The sequence below is a fragment of the Quercus lobata genome, chromosome 2 (genome assembly GCF_001633185.2).
Source record: "Quercus lobata isolate SW786 chromosome 2, ValleyOak3.0 Primary Assembly, whole genome shotgun sequence".
Lineage (NCBI taxonomy): Eukaryota > Viridiplantae > Streptophyta > Magnoliopsida > Fagales > Fagaceae > Quercus > Quercus lobata.
In genome coordinates this window covers 84,867,309-84,886,671 of record NC_044905.1, presented here as the reverse complement: position 1 = coordinate 84,886,671, position 19,363 = coordinate 84,867,309, and the positions used below count along the sequence as shown (strand labels likewise).

Below are 19,363 nucleotides of genomic sequence, written 5' to 3'. Positions count from 1 at the left end.
TTTTTTATTTACAAGTTACAACCCACGCTCGTGTTGTGCCACGCACTTTATCACTCTCGTCATTTCGAAAAGAAAACACCAAAAACTCGCACCGGCGACTTCTCCGGCGAGCTCTCCGATCTACGGTCATCTCAGGTCCGACCAATTCAACCCGATCTTCATTTTGTATCTTATTTTCCATCACCGATTCTCTTCATTTCGTTTCTATTTAGGGTTTCTAAGCTGTTTTTGATTTTGATGATTGATGGAGCTGGATATGTGTTGATCGGTGATTGAACAGGAAGAGTACAAGGTTAGGGACGATGAGTGAGGTATTCGAAGGATACGAGCGCCAATACTGCGAGCTCTCGGCGAATCTCTCCAGGAAGTGTACGGCAACTGGTGCTCTTAATGGCGGTAATTCAAAAACTCCTCTTTCAAATTCTCAATTGAATTTGATGGAAAATTTTTGTTTTTAGTCTAAATTCATGTTGATTTATTGTCTCTGTGTGTGTGTATGTTTTGCCCTTTGAAATTTTGAATTTTGATGCATATATGTTGATGAATTTTGGATTTTTTAAGGGAATTGAAAATTTGTGCTACATAATTGGTTTTTTTATTTGCTTATGAAGGTGGCAAAGATTTAATTAGTTGATACATTGATTCCCCGATGTAATTTTTGGCTTATGTGAATTACGCAAGAAAATTAAGGTTATCATTTGTAGATTTTTAGAATTTGATTATTTTTTGAAGAGAGGGATTTTTGTTGGATTGGATTGACTGGTATGAATCCGAAAAAATTTGCCCACTACTTTCACACTAGCTCCAAAGATCATGCATATTGAGGGTGAGTGATCTTATCTGATATTTTAGTAATGATCAGTACAAATGTGAGCTTATTCTATGATTAGTTACACGATTCATTTCTTGGAATGAGTTAGATTTTTAGATTTTTAGATGGAATCCTTTTGTGAATTGGCATTTGTAGTCAAATGACGACTACACTGTTACATTCAAGATTTATGGGTGCAATTTGTCTATTGAAATTCTTAACATTTGATGATATTGACATGAATAGGAGAAGAATCTGAATTCTAAAGGTTCTGAATGATATTGGATAATCCAGTATTGCATTGTTCTTGTTCCAATTTTCTGATAATTTTCTTAGCATTTTTGGGGTGTAGAGCTACAATGTACTCTCAATGAGAGCCATTTTGTTGTATGTTTTATGTATCATCATAATACAATAGCATAATCATATTAGGATACTATTTTTTGGATAAATTGTTTCGAGTGGGGGAGGAGGATTTGAATCCTGGTTCTCCTAGAGAAAACCAGTCAATGCCATCAAGTTACAATGCTCTTGGCAGTAGGAGAGTTAACTGTGACAAAGTCTTTGATAAGATTTTTTACATATATGTGTGTGATAGGGGTAAAATTGTCATATTGTGATATTCGTGTAAGTACCAACATATATAAATAATGTACATATATATTATGGTAATTAATAAACTCTAAACACACATCCTGAGAACATGGTATCAGAGCTGTAAAAGAAATTCACCCCTACTGCCATTGTCAGCTTTTTTTTTTTTTTTTTTCATTAGCTCTGGTGGCCACATTACATACATTATTTAAACCTAAAAAAATGCCTAGAAACTTATAAACTTGACCCCGATCTGCACCAATGACAAACCCTGTCACCACCCACAACCATGAACCACGTTGTCTGATGTAGGCGACAATGTTCTTGGTTTGTAAACCTGCAGTAAGCCTTCATTGTGGCTACTGCTACACCGAGAAACATCTCTGAGGCCCTCACAACCTCTGACAACCAAGTGGAAGATAGTTAAACCACTGGAATTACTTCTTGCCACACCGATCTGTCCTTGTATGGTCTAATCACTGTATGACCAATAATCTTTCCTGTTGGGACCAGTGAACCTTGATTCACTTGCCCCTGTTATGTGCTGTTGATATGCTTGACTCTGGTATGTGCTGATTCTCCTTTTTGTGTTGTGCAATTGCTTTAGCCTGTTCATGGCATGTTGAAGGTTTTGTTTGCCATGGTTACATGTTAGGCTATTGTTTCCTATGCATGTGATGACAACATGTTGGCATGTTGGTTTGGAATTGTTGTGTTGCTTTTTCAATGTCTTGGTTGTTGCCTTGTGGGAGTACCATTTGTTTGTGGACTGACTGAGTGTTGGCCTTTGGTTGGTTATTAATTTTTTAGTGTTGCTCACTTGGCCAAAGCTTATTTTTCCCTTGGTTTACAAATTCGGCAGACTATAAAAAGTTTCATAGTTAAACTTTTTGGTTCTTGATTTATCAGTAGTTTTTTTTTTTGATAGGTAATCAAAGTTTTATTGCATGAAAAGTACATTGTGTTCATGATGATGAACACTCTGTGCTTAAAACAAATACAAGTAACTCGAGAAGAGATACAAACAGAAAGAAGAAAATCATAAATGAAAATACATTGCAAATCCCAAATCCTAGACCATTGAAACAAAGTCCCAACTAGCATATACTTCAAAAGATCTTCATTTCTCTTAGTATCTTCAAAAGTACGAGTATTATGTTCCCACCAGATTAACCACATAAGACAAGCTGGAACCATATTCCAAACATTTGAAAAATGTTTCCCCAACCAATTCCTCCATCCTAAAAGAAGAGACGCACCTGTCGTCGGCATCAACCACTGGATCCTTTTTCAGTAGTTATAAAAGTTCTTATGAATTTTTCTTGAGTTTTAAATTAGATTGTGGGAGCTTATTTGATAGCTTCTAAGTAAAGAGTTGCTTATTTGAGCTGTGCTATTTGCTCAAAGGTTTGCTTACAAGCTGTGCACAGATCTCTCACAAGGGTGGGAACTTATTTGATAGCTTCTAAGTAAAGAGTTGCTTATTTGAGTTGTGCTATTTGCACAAAGGTTTGCTTACAAGCTGTGCACAAATCTCTCACAAGGGTGGAATTGAAATGGGTAATGAGTTCCACCCTGTGAGAGGTATGTGCATATTTTCTGCACAAGTATTTGTGCAATTAGATTTATCCCAAAAAAAAGTCTTTGTACAATTAGATTTTCTCAGGGAATTCCTGATGAAGATATGATTTGCTCATACAAAGTAAGACCAGCTGTGGAATGATGAGTATTTAGTTTGTTAACAGAATTAATTGCCTAGTTCTGCCTTTTAAAGTAAGACTTAAGTTGTGGAATGTTGAGTATTATGTTTGTTAAGGGAATTAATCGCCTAGTTCTTCTGTTTTGTCCCCTTTTTCTCTCATCACCATCACCATCGTAATCATTATCTTTCTCCTAACTCCCCATATGCAGTTAGCATTAACTTGATGGTAATGTTTTTTGATAAGCCGCTTTGCTAGGCATTGCATATGGCAACCCTGTTCTGTCAATCTCCAATCACCTTATAACCTATTACAACCATCCCATCACTTTCTTATGTAGGCCGGCCATATATTCTAAATTCCTAGACTAATAATAGTTGACTTGTACTTTGGTTCTTTACACATGCTTAAATTATGTGGATTGATAGATCCCCATCCCCATCCTGATGGCGCCCCCACACCCCCCCCCCCCCCCCCCCCCCCCCCGGCTTTCCCCTCTTTTATTTAAGTGCTATGGGCAATGATTTGTCAAGGCCTACCAGAAGCCACTTATAATGTCTTATTGATCTGTAGAGCAAAAGAAACAAAAGGTTTCTGAGATAAAGGCTGGAATTGATGAAGCAGAAGCTTTGGTACCCACTTTACTCTTTCTCTTCCTAGGGTTATTTTCAAAATTTTGTATCTGCAGTAGTAATAGAGATGTTTCTCATAAATGTTTCAGATTCGGAAAATGGATCTCGAGGCGAGAAGTTTGCAACCTAATGTCAAGGCTGTGCTTCTTGCTAAGTTGAGGGAATATAAATCAGATCTGAACAATCTGAAAACCGAAGTCAAGAGAATTGTATCAGGCAACTTAAATGCTGCAGCCCGAGATGAGTTGTTGGAATCAGGCATGGCAGATACACTCACGGTATGTCTAAAATTGCATAATTTGCTTATGCTTATTGCTGTGATATGCCATTGTGATTCATTATCTGTTAGTGGTTTTATGATTGATTTGGTAACTTATTGGAAAGAGATATCCAGGTTTCTCTTCTTTAGTGCCATTTTTATTTACTATTGCAGTTCACTTTGTCATTGGAATGATGGCAGTCTTAAGTTAATGGGTCCAGGGAAACAGGCAATCTAGGGCAGTACGAAGTCTTTTACTTTTAAAAAATTCTTACTCTGTTTTGCTTCCCAATTGTAGTAAATTGAATTTTTAGTCTCTTATTTGGAGGACTGATATCCGGTGAATATTGATAACATTCCTTTTTCTTTGTATACATGGATTTTCATTTGACACAAATAATTGATACATATTCAATAGGCATCAGCTGATCAGAGAACAAGACTGGTGACAACAACAGAGAGATTAGGCAAATCTGGTGACAGAATTAAGGAAAGTAGAAGAACCATGCTGGAAACAGAGGAGCTTGGTGTTTCAATTCTTCAAGATTTGCATTCTCAGCGACAGTCTCTCCTGCATGCTAATAACACGGTAACTAATTTCAAATACTTCAAACTTAATTTAGTGTTCAACTAAAATCTCTACAATAAGAAGATTGCTTTTTAGTTTCAATTTTTTTTTTAAGTAATATTTGAAACAGTAATTGGTGTGCTTCACTTCGGAACATTTGCATGCCACACTTGGCATCACTTACACTTTTTTTTTTGGGGTATGTCTCTGTGTTTTATTTATTTATTGTTTTTTTGGTCTCAACAGTAGTGCTTAGCATTGAACTTCTATTATCTTTGACCATTATGTTTACTTCAAGTTTTAGCTGTAAAGTATGAGATTTTGCCATCTACCGAAGGTCTAGGATCTTCAAACTGCAGCAGTAGTTTTGAAAATATATGCCACTGTATCTACCTGATGATTTTCTTATATTTCAGCTGCACGGAGTGGATGATAACGTAGGAAGGAGCAAGAAACTTTTGACGAACATGTCAAGGAGAATGAGCAGGAACAAGTGGATGATTGGCTCCATAATTGCAGTTCTTGTCATTGCTATTGCCTTGATCTTGTACTTCAAACTTAAATAGTCAGGACATGTTCTCTTGTTGGGCTTGTGGGTGTCTCTGTGGCACACCGATTTTTTAATTTCTTCTTATATTGTGCTTGGCTTGGTTTTTCTGGGAGCGTGCAATGAGTGATAACGTAAAGATATTTAGCTGTTCAGTAACAGCGACATGGTGATTTGCTATGTTCATCATTGAATGTATAATGTGTTCTGCATTGTAACTTTTGTTATGTATGGAATCGTGGTTCCTCTATGATGAGTAAATACAATGCGGAGTATAATTTTCAAATCATCAAATCAAATTTCTATGCCAATATTTTTGAAGAAATTTTCATCATGTCCGTTATTCAGTGCGTATGCCTTTTCTTAGAAGATACTAGTTTTGGAATCAACTACACAAGATCCTAAATGCGATGTTATTGCTTCGCTTATAGATCCAATTTATTATCTTTCAATATTAGTTGTGATTCCTTGTTCATTATGATTCATGTACAGAACAAGTACATCATTGCTTATGATTTGCAGGTACACATGATTAAATCCCAATGTAATGCTACCAAGAGAAGGGGAAAAAAAGGGTTCCCGATTCATAAAAGAGACGAGCAGATCTGCTGTTTCATTGTTATTGATTAAGCAAAAATGTGAAGAATGGCAAAAGTGAGAATAACCATGCAAAGTAGATAAACTGGAAACTGACCACCAAACGGTTGAAAAAATGGTGCTTTCTCTTCTTGTTCTTGGGTTTTTGCCTCAAAATGGCAGTAAATATGACATTGTTGGGATGAACTAATTTTCAACTGGCACTAATTGGTGTTGGAATATACAAGTTCAAATTAGTTTCTTAATTAATGTAATTATTGAATTGTATACATTAAAAAAAAAAAAAAATCAACCTAAAAAGAGTGTAATTTTTTAAAATATCATATACTAGCAAAAAATGCCATTTCTTTTTAGAAGATACAACGTACATAATAAATAAAGACAAATGTTAATAATAAACAAAGGCAGATGTTAATAAGTATCGTGTTCGGCTTGTTAAGATTGGACTAATATAAGTCCCATTTAATTAAAAAAATTAGAAAAATAGAAGAAAAAATACATAAAACTAGTTTTATAGACTATTTTAATATATTTTTTTCTCTCTATGAAGCTGGCCTAACAGTTTATATAAAACTACAAAAAACTACAAAGAGAAGATGTTAAAATGCTCCGTTAATAAACAAAATAAATGGATAAAGATAAGTTCAATCATATGTAATGATTGTTTATTTTTAGTAAGTTATTTGACATAAATAAGGCTAAAAGCTAACATATTTCCAAAACTAATAAAAAAAGGATCTCGTTAACTATTGCTTTAAGAGTATTAGTTAATAATCCATTTTAGAAAAGTTTTGATACAACTTTTATGAGAAATGAAAAAAATTGTCAAAATATTAATTTTTTTTTATAAAAATTTTCTTTAAATAGATTATTAACCAATGATCCAAGTGCATTAGTTAGCATTTTCCATAATAAAATTATAATTTGAAATAAAATGAAGACAAAACTCTCAAAAAAGCAAAAAGCTTTTAGCTAATACACACTATAATGTACAACTTGTCTTTTCAACGGCTATAGAATGTTGTCAAGGCAATGAGAAATGGTGTTCCAAAACTTGCTCCCTTTGAAATGGTGATGAAGAGCTCTATACGAAGCTTTTGGACTCCTTGCCTCTGCAATGCTCTCTCTCATTCTCCTCACTCATATAGAGTCATTGATTGATACCTCATAAAATAAAATCATTCTTTTTTAAAGTTTCAGCTTTCTTTCATATGATATGGCCAACCCACTCTACCCTCACTCAACACTTCCGTTCCCTTCTTCGAGCCTGTGCTCGACACTCCTCTCTCAACACAGGCAAAAAAATCCACGCCACTATCATCACCACGGGCCTCTTCAACTCCCCAAACTCCTTCCTCCACAACGCCTTACTTCATCTCTACTCAGCCTGTGGCAACCCAGCTTATGCACGCAAAATGTTCGATAAAATTCCCCACTCACACAAAGACACCATAGACTGGACCACTTTAATGGTCTGCTATGCCCGCCATTGGGTACCTAGAGATGCACTGTTTTTGTTTGTTGAAATGGGGAGAGAGGGTGTTGGAGTCGATGATGTGGCCATGGTTTGCATGTTCAATGTGTGTGCGCGGTTGGGGGATGTTGAGTTTGGAGTGCAAGGACATGGGTGTTTGGTGAAGATGGGATTGAGTGCTAGTGTGAAGGCCTGCAATGCGGTTATGGATATGTATGTGAAGTGTGGGATGTTGGGTGAGGCGAGGCAGGTGTTTGAAGAGATGGAGGAACAGAGTGTTGTGTCGTGGACAGTGATTCTGGATGGAGTGGTTAGATGTGAAGGTGTGGGGAGTGGGAGGGTGGTGTTTGATATGATGCCGGAGAGGAATGAGGTCGCGTGGACAATAATGATTGTGGGTTATGTGGAGAGGGGGTTTATCAGGGAAGGGTTTAAACTTCTTGGTGAGATGATTTTTGGTTGTGGCTTTGGGTTGAATTATGTTACACTTTGTTCGTTTTTATCGGCATGTGCACAGTCAGGAGATGTGGTGATGGGTAGGTGGGTTCATGTGTATGCTTTGAAGACAATGGAAAATGAGATGGATATCATGGTGGGCACGGCTTTGGTGGATATGTACGCGAAATGTGGTAGGGTTAATGCTGCATATAGAGTTTTTGAGCACATGCCACGAAGGAATGTGGTGGCATGGAATGCTATGCTTAGTGGGTTAGCAATGCACGGACGGGGTAAAGTTGTTTTGGATATATTTCCACGTATGGTGGAAGATGCCAAGCCAGACGAATTAACTTTTATGGCTGTGTTAAGTTCCTGCAGCCACTCAGGTCTAGTTGATGAGGGTTGCCAATACTTCCATGAACTTGAAGCTGTGCATGGCATAACACCTACAATAGAACATTATGCTTGTGTGGTCGATCTTCTTGGTCGGGCTGGTCATTTTGAAGAAGCTGAAATCTTAATAAAAAAGATGCCAATGCCTCCGAATGAGGTGGTTCTCGGATCCCTTTTGGGTTCATGTAGTGTCCATGGAAAGCTAGAGCTGGGTGAGCGAGTTCTGCAAGAGCTGGTTCAGATGGATCCCCAGAACACGGAATATCATATTCTGCTTTCAAACATGTATGCCTTGGTGGGAAAGAGAGACAAGGCTGATTCCCTTAGGCAGATTCTAAAGAAAAGGGGTATTAGAAAGATGCCTGGAACGAGTTCAATTCATGTTCATGGCCAAGTTCACCAGTTCTGTGCAGGGGATAAGTCACATCCGCAAATCACGGATATTTACATCATGTTGGATGAGATGATTCGAAGATTGAGAGTGGCTGGTTATGTCCCAAATGCCGCTTCCCAAGTTTTCTCTGGTTGTGACAGTCAGTTGGGTAATGTGGATGAATTGGAGGAGATAGAGCAGGCATTGTTCTCACATAGTGAGAAGCTGGCAGTCTGTTTTGGGCTTATAAGCACAAGAGCTGGTTCACCTCTTTATATTTTCAAGAATCTGCGTATATGCCAAGACTGTCATTCTGTTATTAAGATGGTTTCTGATATATACAATAGAGAAATTGTTGTTAGAGACCGCAATCGTTTTCATTGTTTCAAGCATGGTTCTTGTTCTTGCTTTGATTATTGGTGATGATAACACAATATGCTGATAATTTTACAGAAACAGTATAGGTATTGATCCATTAACTATGTATCTGTTTGTATCTTCTGATTGTCAGTTGATCATAAAACAATAAAGCTTGTCTTGTAGAGTTATATGTATAAGCTTATGTCCTGTTGGAATCAAATTTATTGTGACAGATTTCCTGGTCCTTCCATTTCAAGTCATCTTAAAGTTTTGCCAACCCCTATAGTTTTGGGGCTAAGACTGTTGTTGTTGCAGTTCAAGCCATCCCATTTTATTTAGTTTGACAATCACTCCCGTTCTCCCATGGGAGCTTCTCAATCTCATTCCCTCTGTCGCGTATGATTTATGCTCCCTTATGGTCTAAAATGATGTATGGCAGTACCCAGTCCTGCAACTAATGGTTGTCTCACCATTTTCTATTTTCTTGTATTGCCATTGTATTCACTATTGGAGTTCACTTTGTCATTTGAATGATGGCAGTCTAAGTTATTGGGTCCAGGGAGACACGCTGTCTAATTCTTTATTTTTATATATTATTATTATTTAAATTCGTACTCTGTTCTGCTTCCCAATTGTGGTGAACTTTTAGTATCTTATTTGGAGGACTGATAACTGGTGAATATTGACAACATTCTTTTTCCTTGAGTTCATGAATTGTCATTTGGCACAAATAATTGATGCATATGCAATAGGCATTGGCTGATCAGAGAGCAAGACTAGGGATGACAACGGAGAGACTGGGCAAATCTGGTGACAGAATTAAGGAAAGTCATTCTATTACTTTTCCTTTGAGTAATATTTGAAACTGTAATTTGATTCTGCTCTGATGTTCTTCACTTTGAAACATTTACATGCCATTCTTGAATATCATTTACATTTTTTTTGGGAGGGTATGTGCGTGTGTATGTGTGTGTGTGTTTTCCCTTTTTGTTTGTTTTTATTTTCAGTCTCAGCATTAGTGCTTAGCATTGAACTGTTATGATCTTTGTCCATTATTTTATCTTCAGGTTTAAGCTGTAATAGGTATGACTATTGTGCTGTCTACCAAAATTCTATGATTTTCACACCACAGTAGTAGTTTTGAAATACATGCCACTGTATTTACCTGATGATTCCTTATATTTCTGCTGCATGGAGTGGATGATAACACAGGAAAGTGGAAGGGAATTATGACTAATATGTCAAAAAGAATGAGCATGAACAAGTGTATTATTGGCCCCATAATTGCAGTTCTTGCTATTGCTATTGTCTTGATCTTGTACTTCAAATTTTTTGAATAGTCGGTATATTTTCCTTGTTGGGCTTGTGGTTGTCTCTGAGGTACACATTTTTTTCTTTTTCTTTTTATTTTGTGCTTGGTTTTACTGGGAGCTTGCAATTGAGTGCAATCATGAAGATGTTTAGCTGTACAGTAACAGCAACATGTTGATTTGCTTTGTTCATTGTTGAATGTATAATGTGTTCTACATTTTAACTTTTGACATGTACAGAATCGTGCTTCCTATGATTAAATACAATGCAGAGTATAATTTATCAAATCATCAATCAGATTTCTATTCCATTATATTCTAGAAGAAATTTCATTATGTTTTCCTTAGAGAAAAGATTTGGTTTGGAATCAACTATGGGCTACAATATCCTATTTGTGATATTATTGCTTCACTTAGATTCAGTTTAACATTTTACAATCTTAGTTGCAGTTCCTCATTGATCACGATTTTTATAAAGAACAAGCACATCAACGAGGAACCACAACAACAACAAAAAAATTCTCTGGTAGTTTTGCATTCAGATTATTTAGGGTTAGATCCCCTGCATTTCCATATGTTAGCTTCACTAATGACTTATTTGTTCAATATTTGCAAGAAGATGAAACTAAACTGAAATTTTTGTTACACTTCAACCCCAAATGTATCAAAGAATGATGCAAATCCACTTCTATCTTATTAAATTTAACTTCAACTTTCAGTCGCCAAAGCTTTCCTTTGCTGAATAATGTAAGCTACTATGAATTAACTTATTTTGGCCTTCTGACCTCATATTCAAGAATCACTAGGCTTAAACCAGATTCTTGAGTTTCTCCCTTTTGAATTTATCATAATCTACAAGCACTCCATCATTAGCTTTTTGCTTCTTGTCATCCACCAATCTTTGGATCACCTGTTGTTGGATACAATCTCCTAGTAAATTTATGGCTAAAAACAACGGAAATTAATAGTAATTTTCTGGACAAACTAACAAGGAACTTGAATTGATAATGATGTGGTAGTAGTTGTTGCAGACTTGCAGCCTCATAAGGCCTGGTGAACTATAGTCAAGTTCAAGAAAACAATTTTTTTCATAATTGATGAGTTGACATGTAATTAATGTTTTAATAAAAATTGAGTTAAACTATTAGTGATGGGACCATGTGAAAGTGATGTTGGTTCAATCACAACTTACTATGCATATCAATAGTTGCAAAAAAAAATTGTGAAAATTTTGTGATTCTTAGTATTACTCAGTCCTCACGTATATCTGAAGTAGTTTATCAATTGTGTATTATTACTTACAAATGGTATATATGATATACTTCAAGAAATTGTAATAGTGAAAACAAAGAGAGATGTAAATAGCACTTAGATTTGATGGACTTACTGACACTCCAATGTCTTGAATAACATCTTTAGGAACCAAAGCAAGTGAAGGTGGAAGAACAAAGCTTATGTTAAGCTCGAATTGAGTTTTAATCCAGCTTTGTGTTGCCCGTCTATCAGGGTATATGGCTCCTTTAGCATTGGCACTGAAGCCTAATGACTCACGAACATCATCAAGCCCTAGGAGCTCCCATTTTGTCTGTAAAAGATTAGCTTTTCATATTTATGTGGGAAGGTGAAGCAGCAAATATATATTTAAATTCATATATCAACTTTTCTAGTATGCTATTTATGATTTATCCAAAGAAAAACAACAACAATAATAATAACGATAATAATAACAACAATCAAGTCTTTGTCCTAAAATTTTAGGACCAATCATGGATACTCAATAAACTAATTAGGGCCAGTCATGTTTATTTTTGTATGCGCTCTTAGTTTGGTTTAACTTTTTATTGTAGCTTACCATTTCAAGCTCAAGAACCTTTGTGATCTCACAAGGAACTGCTGAAGGGTAATCCTTCCCTTTTGATTTGCATCTCAACCGCATGTCAATTATTGGCTGCACTGTTAAGAACAAGAATTGTAAGGGTGGCAGCTGAATTCTCCATTCGTCCTACAAAAATTAAGCATAAAAACATATGTATGAGAAAGAAGTTAGAGTCATATACTCATATGTTCCTAATAAGAAAAATAGCATTTTCTTTAGAGCAACTAAAGAGGTCGACTATCTCCCTCCCACCACCACCACCACCACCACCACCCTCCCCCAAAAAAAAAAAAGAGGTCGACTATCCCATTAAAGCGTACTACAAGTAAAATGCAAAAGTTATTATCAATTTTATTACAAAAAGTTTACAAATTGATTTGACAATAAATATGATTGAAGTCACTTTAAGAACATAATAAATAAATATTTGAATTATTTTTTTTTGTATTTTTTTCGAAGAGAAATGCTACATTCACAACGTTTCACAACAAATCTTAAGTGGCAAAAAAAAAAAAAAAATCAATGGTAAATTTAATTTAGAACTAATAACAATTTACTACCTAAGGTCTGTTATAAAAATGTTGCGAAAGTAACACTTATTTTTTTAAATTGATGGTTTTTGGTAACATATAAATTAATTTATAGTCTTGTAATGTTTTTAGCGTCACTTTTTAATCAATAAAAAAAATTAGATTCATAGGTCATTGATAGTTAACAATAATATGATGGAATTTTACTTAGAAGTTAACTCAAGAGAAACAAATATTAAACATTTATGAATAAACAATTATATTAGGAATAAATATAACAAAAATCAACTTCAAAATGTGAGAAGTTTCTTACAAGTTTATGCTATTCAAGAACCTTACAAGTAATTAGGAAGCTCTCCCTAGCTAATTATAATCAAGAAGCCATTTCTCTTCTACGCCCTTGCATGTGTGGCCTTTGACATGTAATTTATTATTTCTAGAGAGGACATGACCAACCATAATATCCTCCCTAAAAACTTGATGACTATTTTATGTAATAAAATTTATGTTAGATTCATTAATTAATAATATTATTTAAGATTCATTTAGTTCATGTAACTCCTAAACAATACTTTTTTTTTTTAATACAAGATAGAAATTCTACTCTAGCCTAATATAAGTGTATATGTGTGTGAATCTTTCTCTCAAAGATTTAAACTACAACCCTTGCCCCCCCACACCCCACAAGCACTTATACTTGTGGAGTGATCATCGCACCAAAAGTGTGCGGTAGTTCCTTACCAATACTTGGTTGTTCTATAAAGTTCAAGTAATTAAATCATATTTATCTAAGGGAAAATTAAATCATATTCTAATGGTAAAATACTTTCATACTCTCCCTTCTCACATAGTTAAGTATCTATTAATTAAATTCATATGGGACCTATTGTTCATGTTAAAGGGAGGAAGTGCAACATTATTGTACTATCGAAGATTGTAAAATTTTCTAGAACAATTATACCAAAAATCATTTAACCTTGACAATTCCTCTAAGATGTCAAAGTTTACAATTCCTTTTACATTTTATATTTAAAAAAAGATAACAAGAATGAAAAATGTTATTAAAAATGATAGATTATAATTATGCATACACTTTTCTTATTATTATTATTATTAAGTTATTCGTAATGACATAGTGAGGGTAATGATGCCACACTCAATGTGCATGAGTCTCATTATGAAAGGATTGTTAAGATTGTTACAAACTAGCCATCAAAAGACAAACTCTTATATCATCTTTCATAATCAGACCTATTTTTGACTTGCACTTCCTTTCCATCATGGTCCAACAATATTTAGATTTATTGTTTGAGAGAGAGAGAAAGAGAGAGAAATAAATAAATAAAGACACATAGGACAAGATTTCTCTCCAGACTAGTTTGGAGTGAAACCCTCTAAACTTGTCGTATATCTTTTTATTGAATGAGAATTTTGAAAATCTAACAATTGGATTATAGGTTTTTTTTTTTTTTTTTTTTTTTTTTTTTTAATATTTTTAACATGAATGTTAAATTTTGTTTAAATAAGATTTTATTTGCTATTTGATCAATAAACCTATTTTTTGTGCAAAATATTTTACCACAAAAACTTGAAATTTAAATATGTCATTGATGACATAACTATTGATCTTTAATCTCCCTGAAATTTTGCAAATATGAAGAATGTAATAAGAACATGCAATCTAACGATTAGATTTTCAAAATACATATCTAATAAAAAAAAATATAATGTAATACATCTGTGTTTGCTTGAATGTTAGCAAAAAAATATCATATTTTCTAGGAAAATAATAAACTGATATCATATGAAGATTATTGATTCAATTTCTCTTTTAACTTATTAATTTAAAAAAAAAAAATTAGAATTTTTAGTTTTAATTAGATATCATTCTTCTAAAAAAAATCATATAAATAAATTTCAATACATAATTGCCATACAAAGTTGAAAATTTTAATCTTCTCAAAAAAAAAGTTGAGAATTTTAAAATTTTTTCACTTTTTTTACTAAATAAAAATGATAGATTTATATTTTTTCTAATATGATATACTTATAGTTTTATTCTCATTTATGAAATATCACTTTTGATTTCTTAAACGGTGGAATCTTTTGAATGTTTTTTTTTTTTTTGGCTGAGAATTGAATGTTAGAAATTAGAATCAAAACATTTGCCACTTTTTTTTTTTTTTTGGGTGGGGAGGGTGGGGGGGAGGGGACCAAGAATATCTTTTATTTTGATGACGTGACTCTATCCCCTAATGCACCTATTATGATAGACTATATCATTGATGGATACGGTTAAGTTAAGAATTACAATGATTTCATTCATAACCATAGTCTATTGAATCAAAGTAGTCTATTAAATCAATGGGTTACATCATTTTCGGTTTCTTTAAGACATTCTCTTACCTTTTCGTGTGTGTTAAAAATATTTAGTATTCTAAAAAAAAAAAAAAATTAGATATACTAATATTATTTCAGCATAAAATATTGTTTATAATTTCACAAATTTTTTTTTTTTGATAATAGATGCATCATAAGATAGTACATGGCCCACATAATTCTAACATAACAAAATTTGCCAAGAAAATCTCAGTTTGAACAATATTTTTATGGTATAAAAAAAAAAAAAAATCATAGAAAGTGGAAGTAGGGCAGTCAAACACCTCACTAACTTGCATTTTTTCTCCATCTGTAAAGGTTGCTTTGAGAATTCTGGACTCGTTCTCCAAATACTGATCAAAAGAAGCCTGCTAAAACCAAAAACTAGTATAACAAAGTATCACATACCTCAAAATTTTAAGCCGATAAAAAACGATGAATTTTAATTATTTAATTATTATTCAAACAAAAAAGAAAAAAAAGAGAGAGATACCCAAGGTGACTCAGAGAGAGGAAGATCTGAAGTGAATCTAGAAGAGTATTTTATAGGCTTTTGATTAAATGGCTTCCATGATGCCTTTTCATGGTAGCTACGGTTCTTCTGCTTACCCTTCCTCTCTTCTTTGCCAAGTGCACATCGGGTTCTTGATCCATGGAGCAATAATGGAGACTTGAATGTAGAGGAAAGACTTGCAAGGGCAACCTCACCCATCATCAGTTGCAGATAATTTGTACACCTTTTCAAAGATGTTAATACTAGCAAGCAACCAAAAAAAAAAAAAAAAAAAAAATACAAAAAATAACTATAATAATAGTGCAAATTAAAATTACCTACTGCAAAAATTAGTGATATATATAGTACGTACACTACTGCACTATATATGTAGCTGGTTAAGGAGTGAAGGACATGTAGACACGACGGGGATGGTTTGTGTCCCTTAAAATGTCGACTATGAAACTTTGCAAATTACTGCAGATTTATGTAAACATTCATTAATGGAGTGCAATAATTATATATGTGTACATACATTTGGCCACAAGTTTAGTTAGTTGGGTTGTACCAAAAACCACTAACAACAATGATTGTTTCTTTTGCTGTTTTAAATTTTCAACATGTGGTGTCAGAGCCTCATTCATTCTATGTTATTTTGTAATTTTTCATTTAATTTTTTTTGACACGATTCTATAATTATATGATTACTTTAACTATGGCCGGAAATTTGATGAATTTAGTTTTTTGTTTATTGAGATTAGTTAGAAATTAATAATTATTTAAGACTAATTTGATAATATTGTTTGAATAACAATTTTTATTGTTTAAACAATACAACATATATTTTTACAACATTCTTTTCTCTGATACATATTTTTACAGCGCTTTACCAGTCTCTCCCCTTTCAGCCACCATTCAAACATGGGCGTCAGTAATTTTCATTGATCTATGACAATTGACACATACCGACATCCGTATTCTATTTTTTTTGATAAGTGACACATAGCGACATACTTATTCATATTCATTGCATGATTCCATATTTTTGGCATTGAGATTCAGACAACTGATGTGGATGCAACCCACATGTTGGTAGTCAGTCGACTATCAAAAGTAAATTGTTTTTTGGACAACGTTAACCAGCACCAACAATTTGTCAGAAAAAGTCAAAAAAAAAAAAAATCTTAAATAGTACCTACAAAACTGAAAAAGTAATATAAATTGAAAAAAAAGACATAAATATTGTCAGGAAAAAGTGTGCTTAACGGGCATCACACGGGGCCCGTTAACACAACTTTTTTTTTTTTTTTTAAGAGATATAACTCAATCAGTCTTTACAACGATATTGACGTGGCTACGTTTGCCAATGCAAACAAGATTGCCCCTAGCTAGTTTACTCAGTCTCAACAGTATAATTTGTTTGCGCACTAAACAAAAAACAACACAATATATTTGCATTAATTGTGCGTGGTTATATGGTAAATGAAAATTTGAATGATTCGATGTATGGTATATGTATTCTCAAATTTTGATCATTACATCATTGAATTTAATAATGTGACTAAGTGCCTAGAAAGCTCATTTTGTATTCCTTATAACTTTAATTACGTTTCTTAATAACGAATCTTAAGGGATTTTATTAAAGAGATTTAGGATTTAGGCTAAGTAAGAAAAATATGAACCTTTTTTTTTTCTTGATTTTCAAAAAGTTAAAAACCCTTAGACTAACTTAACCTTGCGCACGAAAGTTTTGATAATTGTGTACATATACTACACTACCTAGGCTAAAGTTGGTGAGCTTCACGTGGAAATTTTCTCTCAAAAATTTATGCCAAGGCTGATCTCATATTCCCCGGAAACAACCTTACACACGATTTTTGCATAAAAAATTATTGTCACACCAAAAGGCAATGGCACAGGAATTACTCTTTTTGCATTATAGAAATGCCTTGGTGACACACTTTTCAAAACATGTTTTTATTTTGATATTCTTTTTTTTTTTTTTTTTTTTTATTAATTTTTTTTGATATTCTTTTAGTACACTGCAAATCTGCTCTTTTCCTCCAAACTTAAATAACTCGTTGAAATAGCCCCTGGACTTTCACAGTTAAAATGATCTTTGACAACAAAATAGGCAAATGGGGATGTAGCTCAAATGGTAGAGCGCTCGCTTTGCATGCGAGAGGCACGGGTTCGATCCCCCGCATCTCCATCTGCGTAAGCTTCTTAAGATTTTTACTTTTTATCTTTTTATATCTTTTGAATAAGATGCAACAAAACTGAAATTCTTCATTACACTTCCACCCCAGACGCATCAAAGAATTAATGATTCAAATCTTCAAACTTTCTGAATTTAATGTCCACTTTTAGAATCCAAAGTTTTCTGAAGTGATATTATTTGGATAAGCGTTTTGATAATCAAAACGTGCGTTTATGTATAAAAATGATAGAAGTGAAACGTTTGGTACTCTGTTTATAAAGAAATCACGTTTTCAAAATTGCCAAAAATTGAGGGCCAGTTTGGTATAACATTTTAACAACATGTTTTTAGTTTTTAACATCACATGTATTTTCACATATTTTTTTATTTACACATGCTTCAAAAAAATACAAACAATATTACTCAAACTTGGATCGGAGTTTTCAAAACACAATAAACTCAAGCTTTTTCAAAAACGCAAATACGAGTTTACTATCAAAGTTGTGTAAAAAAGTGTGAAATTCTCAAAATATCCTCACAAAATAGCATATTGACCAAAATACTTAAGAAAAGTTTATTGCCTTGACACCATGTATCTCCTCTGTGCTTTTGCCCAGTTGCCTCTGTCTATCTCCTGTCTGCCTCCAGTTGTTCACTTTTTGTTCCCTTGTCTCTCTTAGCTTGTTGCTTTGTTGCCTTTGCAAGGACTAGTTGTCCTCACCGTTTTGCTTGATTAGAATCTTATGGGCAGGGTGAAAATTGGAGCTAAAGAATATTAATGGGCGGCGCCGTAGGGATGAGATCAGGGAGACAAGCAAGTAGAAAAGTAGTGATGTGGTGGTAGGCCTTTGGAAGATATACATGGGCTAAAATTGTGGTAGGAATCTAGGAGATTGATTCTTTTGCAAAAAAGAAAAAATACAAATAAATATAAAACATTATAGTGGGTGTCCTTTTTTTTCCTCTTCTTTTCTTTTTTTTTTCTTTTTTTTTTTTTTTTAAAGAAAACTTTTTCTTATTTTATAACAAGTCATTACCCTATATAAAAAAATATGCTATTATTATATGCCTTACAAGTTACAAGATGACAAAGGAGCCTTAACAACAAAGTCATGTCCATTTTGGTAAATTACTGTTAGGCTAAAAAAATAAATAAATAAATAAACATTGTTCACATGGCCCAAATCTGGATCAGTGGCCCAAATCTTGATCAGTGTAAGCCTGGCCCAAAAAACAAAACTTGCAAGACTTGTTATAACAAGAGAATATCAGTCAGTTATCCACTAAGTCAGAGTGCAATAGAAGTTACCAAAAAATAAGGAGAAGTGCAGTAACTGTTTTGTCTATTATAAATAAAGATTAAAGGTATTATCACAGGGAGGAAGAAAAATCTGAAAACTTGATTCACATTCCCAATCAATGGAATGATAACTTCATGTTTGTAAGTGCGTTTGCCTCACATAAATTATCTAATTATAGTTTTTGTAATTTAACTTAGGAGTTTGTGTGATTTGAATCTTTCTTATTTGTATGAACTTGAATTAAGATATCTACATATTGTGATTACATTGCTTGTTCCCTTATTTTTCTTAGTTGAATATTTTGTACTTTTGAAGTCCTATTAGTTTAGGTAGTGGCAGAGCCCATCAATTTGGTGCGAAATCTTGTCTTGTAAGTAGTTCTTTCTAAGAAAGTTTGTATTCTCACAAACAAATTGGCGACCACAGTGGGAGTACATGCCAGTCCTTACAAGAAAAATGAGGAATAATAGCAATAGCAATGAGAATAACTCTGGTTCTTCTAATTCTGCAGAACCAAATCCAGTTTCA

At 33.6% G+C, this 19,363-nt stretch overlaps 3 protein-coding genes and 1 non-coding gene across 10 annotated transcripts; 3 read left to right on the top strand and 1 right to left on the bottom strand.

The window, feature by feature from the left end:
• Positions 1–23: 23 nt before the first annotated feature.
• On the top strand, positions 24–5,401 carry LOC115976919 (vesicle transport v-SNARE 13). 2 transcript variants are annotated; one of them, XM_031098476.1, is made up of 6 exons: positions 24–135; positions 281–396; positions 3,679–3,737; positions 3,827–4,015; positions 4,415–4,585; positions 4,981–5,401. In XM_031098476.1, the coding sequence occupies exons 2-6, from the start codon at positions 303–305 to the stop codon at positions 5,128–5,130; spliced, it is 663 nt and encodes a 220-aa protein (XP_030954336.1). In that variant the 5' UTR covers positions 24–135; positions 281–302; the 3' UTR covers positions 5,131–5,401. The 2 variants fall into 2 exon arrangements, with proteins under 2 accessions (XP_030954336.1, XP_030954337.1); XM_031098477.1 differs by having other exon boundaries at positions 44–135; positions 213–396.
• A 1,295-nt stretch (positions 5,402–6,696) lies between these two features.
• On the top strand, positions 6,697–8,961 carry LOC115976918 (pentatricopeptide repeat-containing protein At5g15340, mitochondrial). The gene has a single exon (XM_031098475.1). The coding sequence runs from the start codon at positions 6,920–6,922 to the stop codon at positions 8,807–8,809; it is 1,890 nt and encodes a 629-aa protein (XP_030954335.1). The 5' UTR covers positions 6,697–6,919; the 3' UTR covers positions 8,810–8,961.
• A 1,607-nt stretch (positions 8,962–10,568) lies between these two features.
• Positions 10,569–15,840, bottom strand: LOC115976916. 6 transcript variants are annotated; one of them, XM_031098469.1, is made up of 6 exons: positions 15,673–15,840; positions 15,335–15,578; positions 15,126–15,212; positions 11,909–12,058; positions 11,444–11,641; positions 10,569–10,966 (listed from the first exon to the last, which is right to left on the bottom strand). In XM_031098469.1, exons 2-6 carry the CDS (start codon positions 15,554–15,556, stop codon positions 10,865–10,867), a joined length of 759 nt encoding a protein of 252 aa, XP_030954329.1. In that variant the 5' UTR covers positions 15,557–15,578; positions 15,673–15,840; the 3' UTR covers positions 10,569–10,864. The 6 variants fall into 6 exon arrangements, with proteins under 6 accessions (XP_030954329.1, XP_030954330.1, XP_030954332.1 ...); XM_031098470.1 differs by having other exon boundaries at positions 15,677–15,840; XM_031098472.1 differs by lacking the exon at positions 15,673–15,840 and having other exon boundaries at positions 15,135–15,212; positions 15,335–15,646.
• A 1,634-nt stretch (positions 15,841–17,474) lies between these two features.
• TRNAA-UGC lies at positions 17,475–17,546 on the top strand. Its single transcript has one exon. It is a non-coding gene; the product is annotated as a tRNA-Ala (tRNA).
• The last annotated feature ends 1,817 nt before the right edge of the window (positions 17,547–19,363 follow it).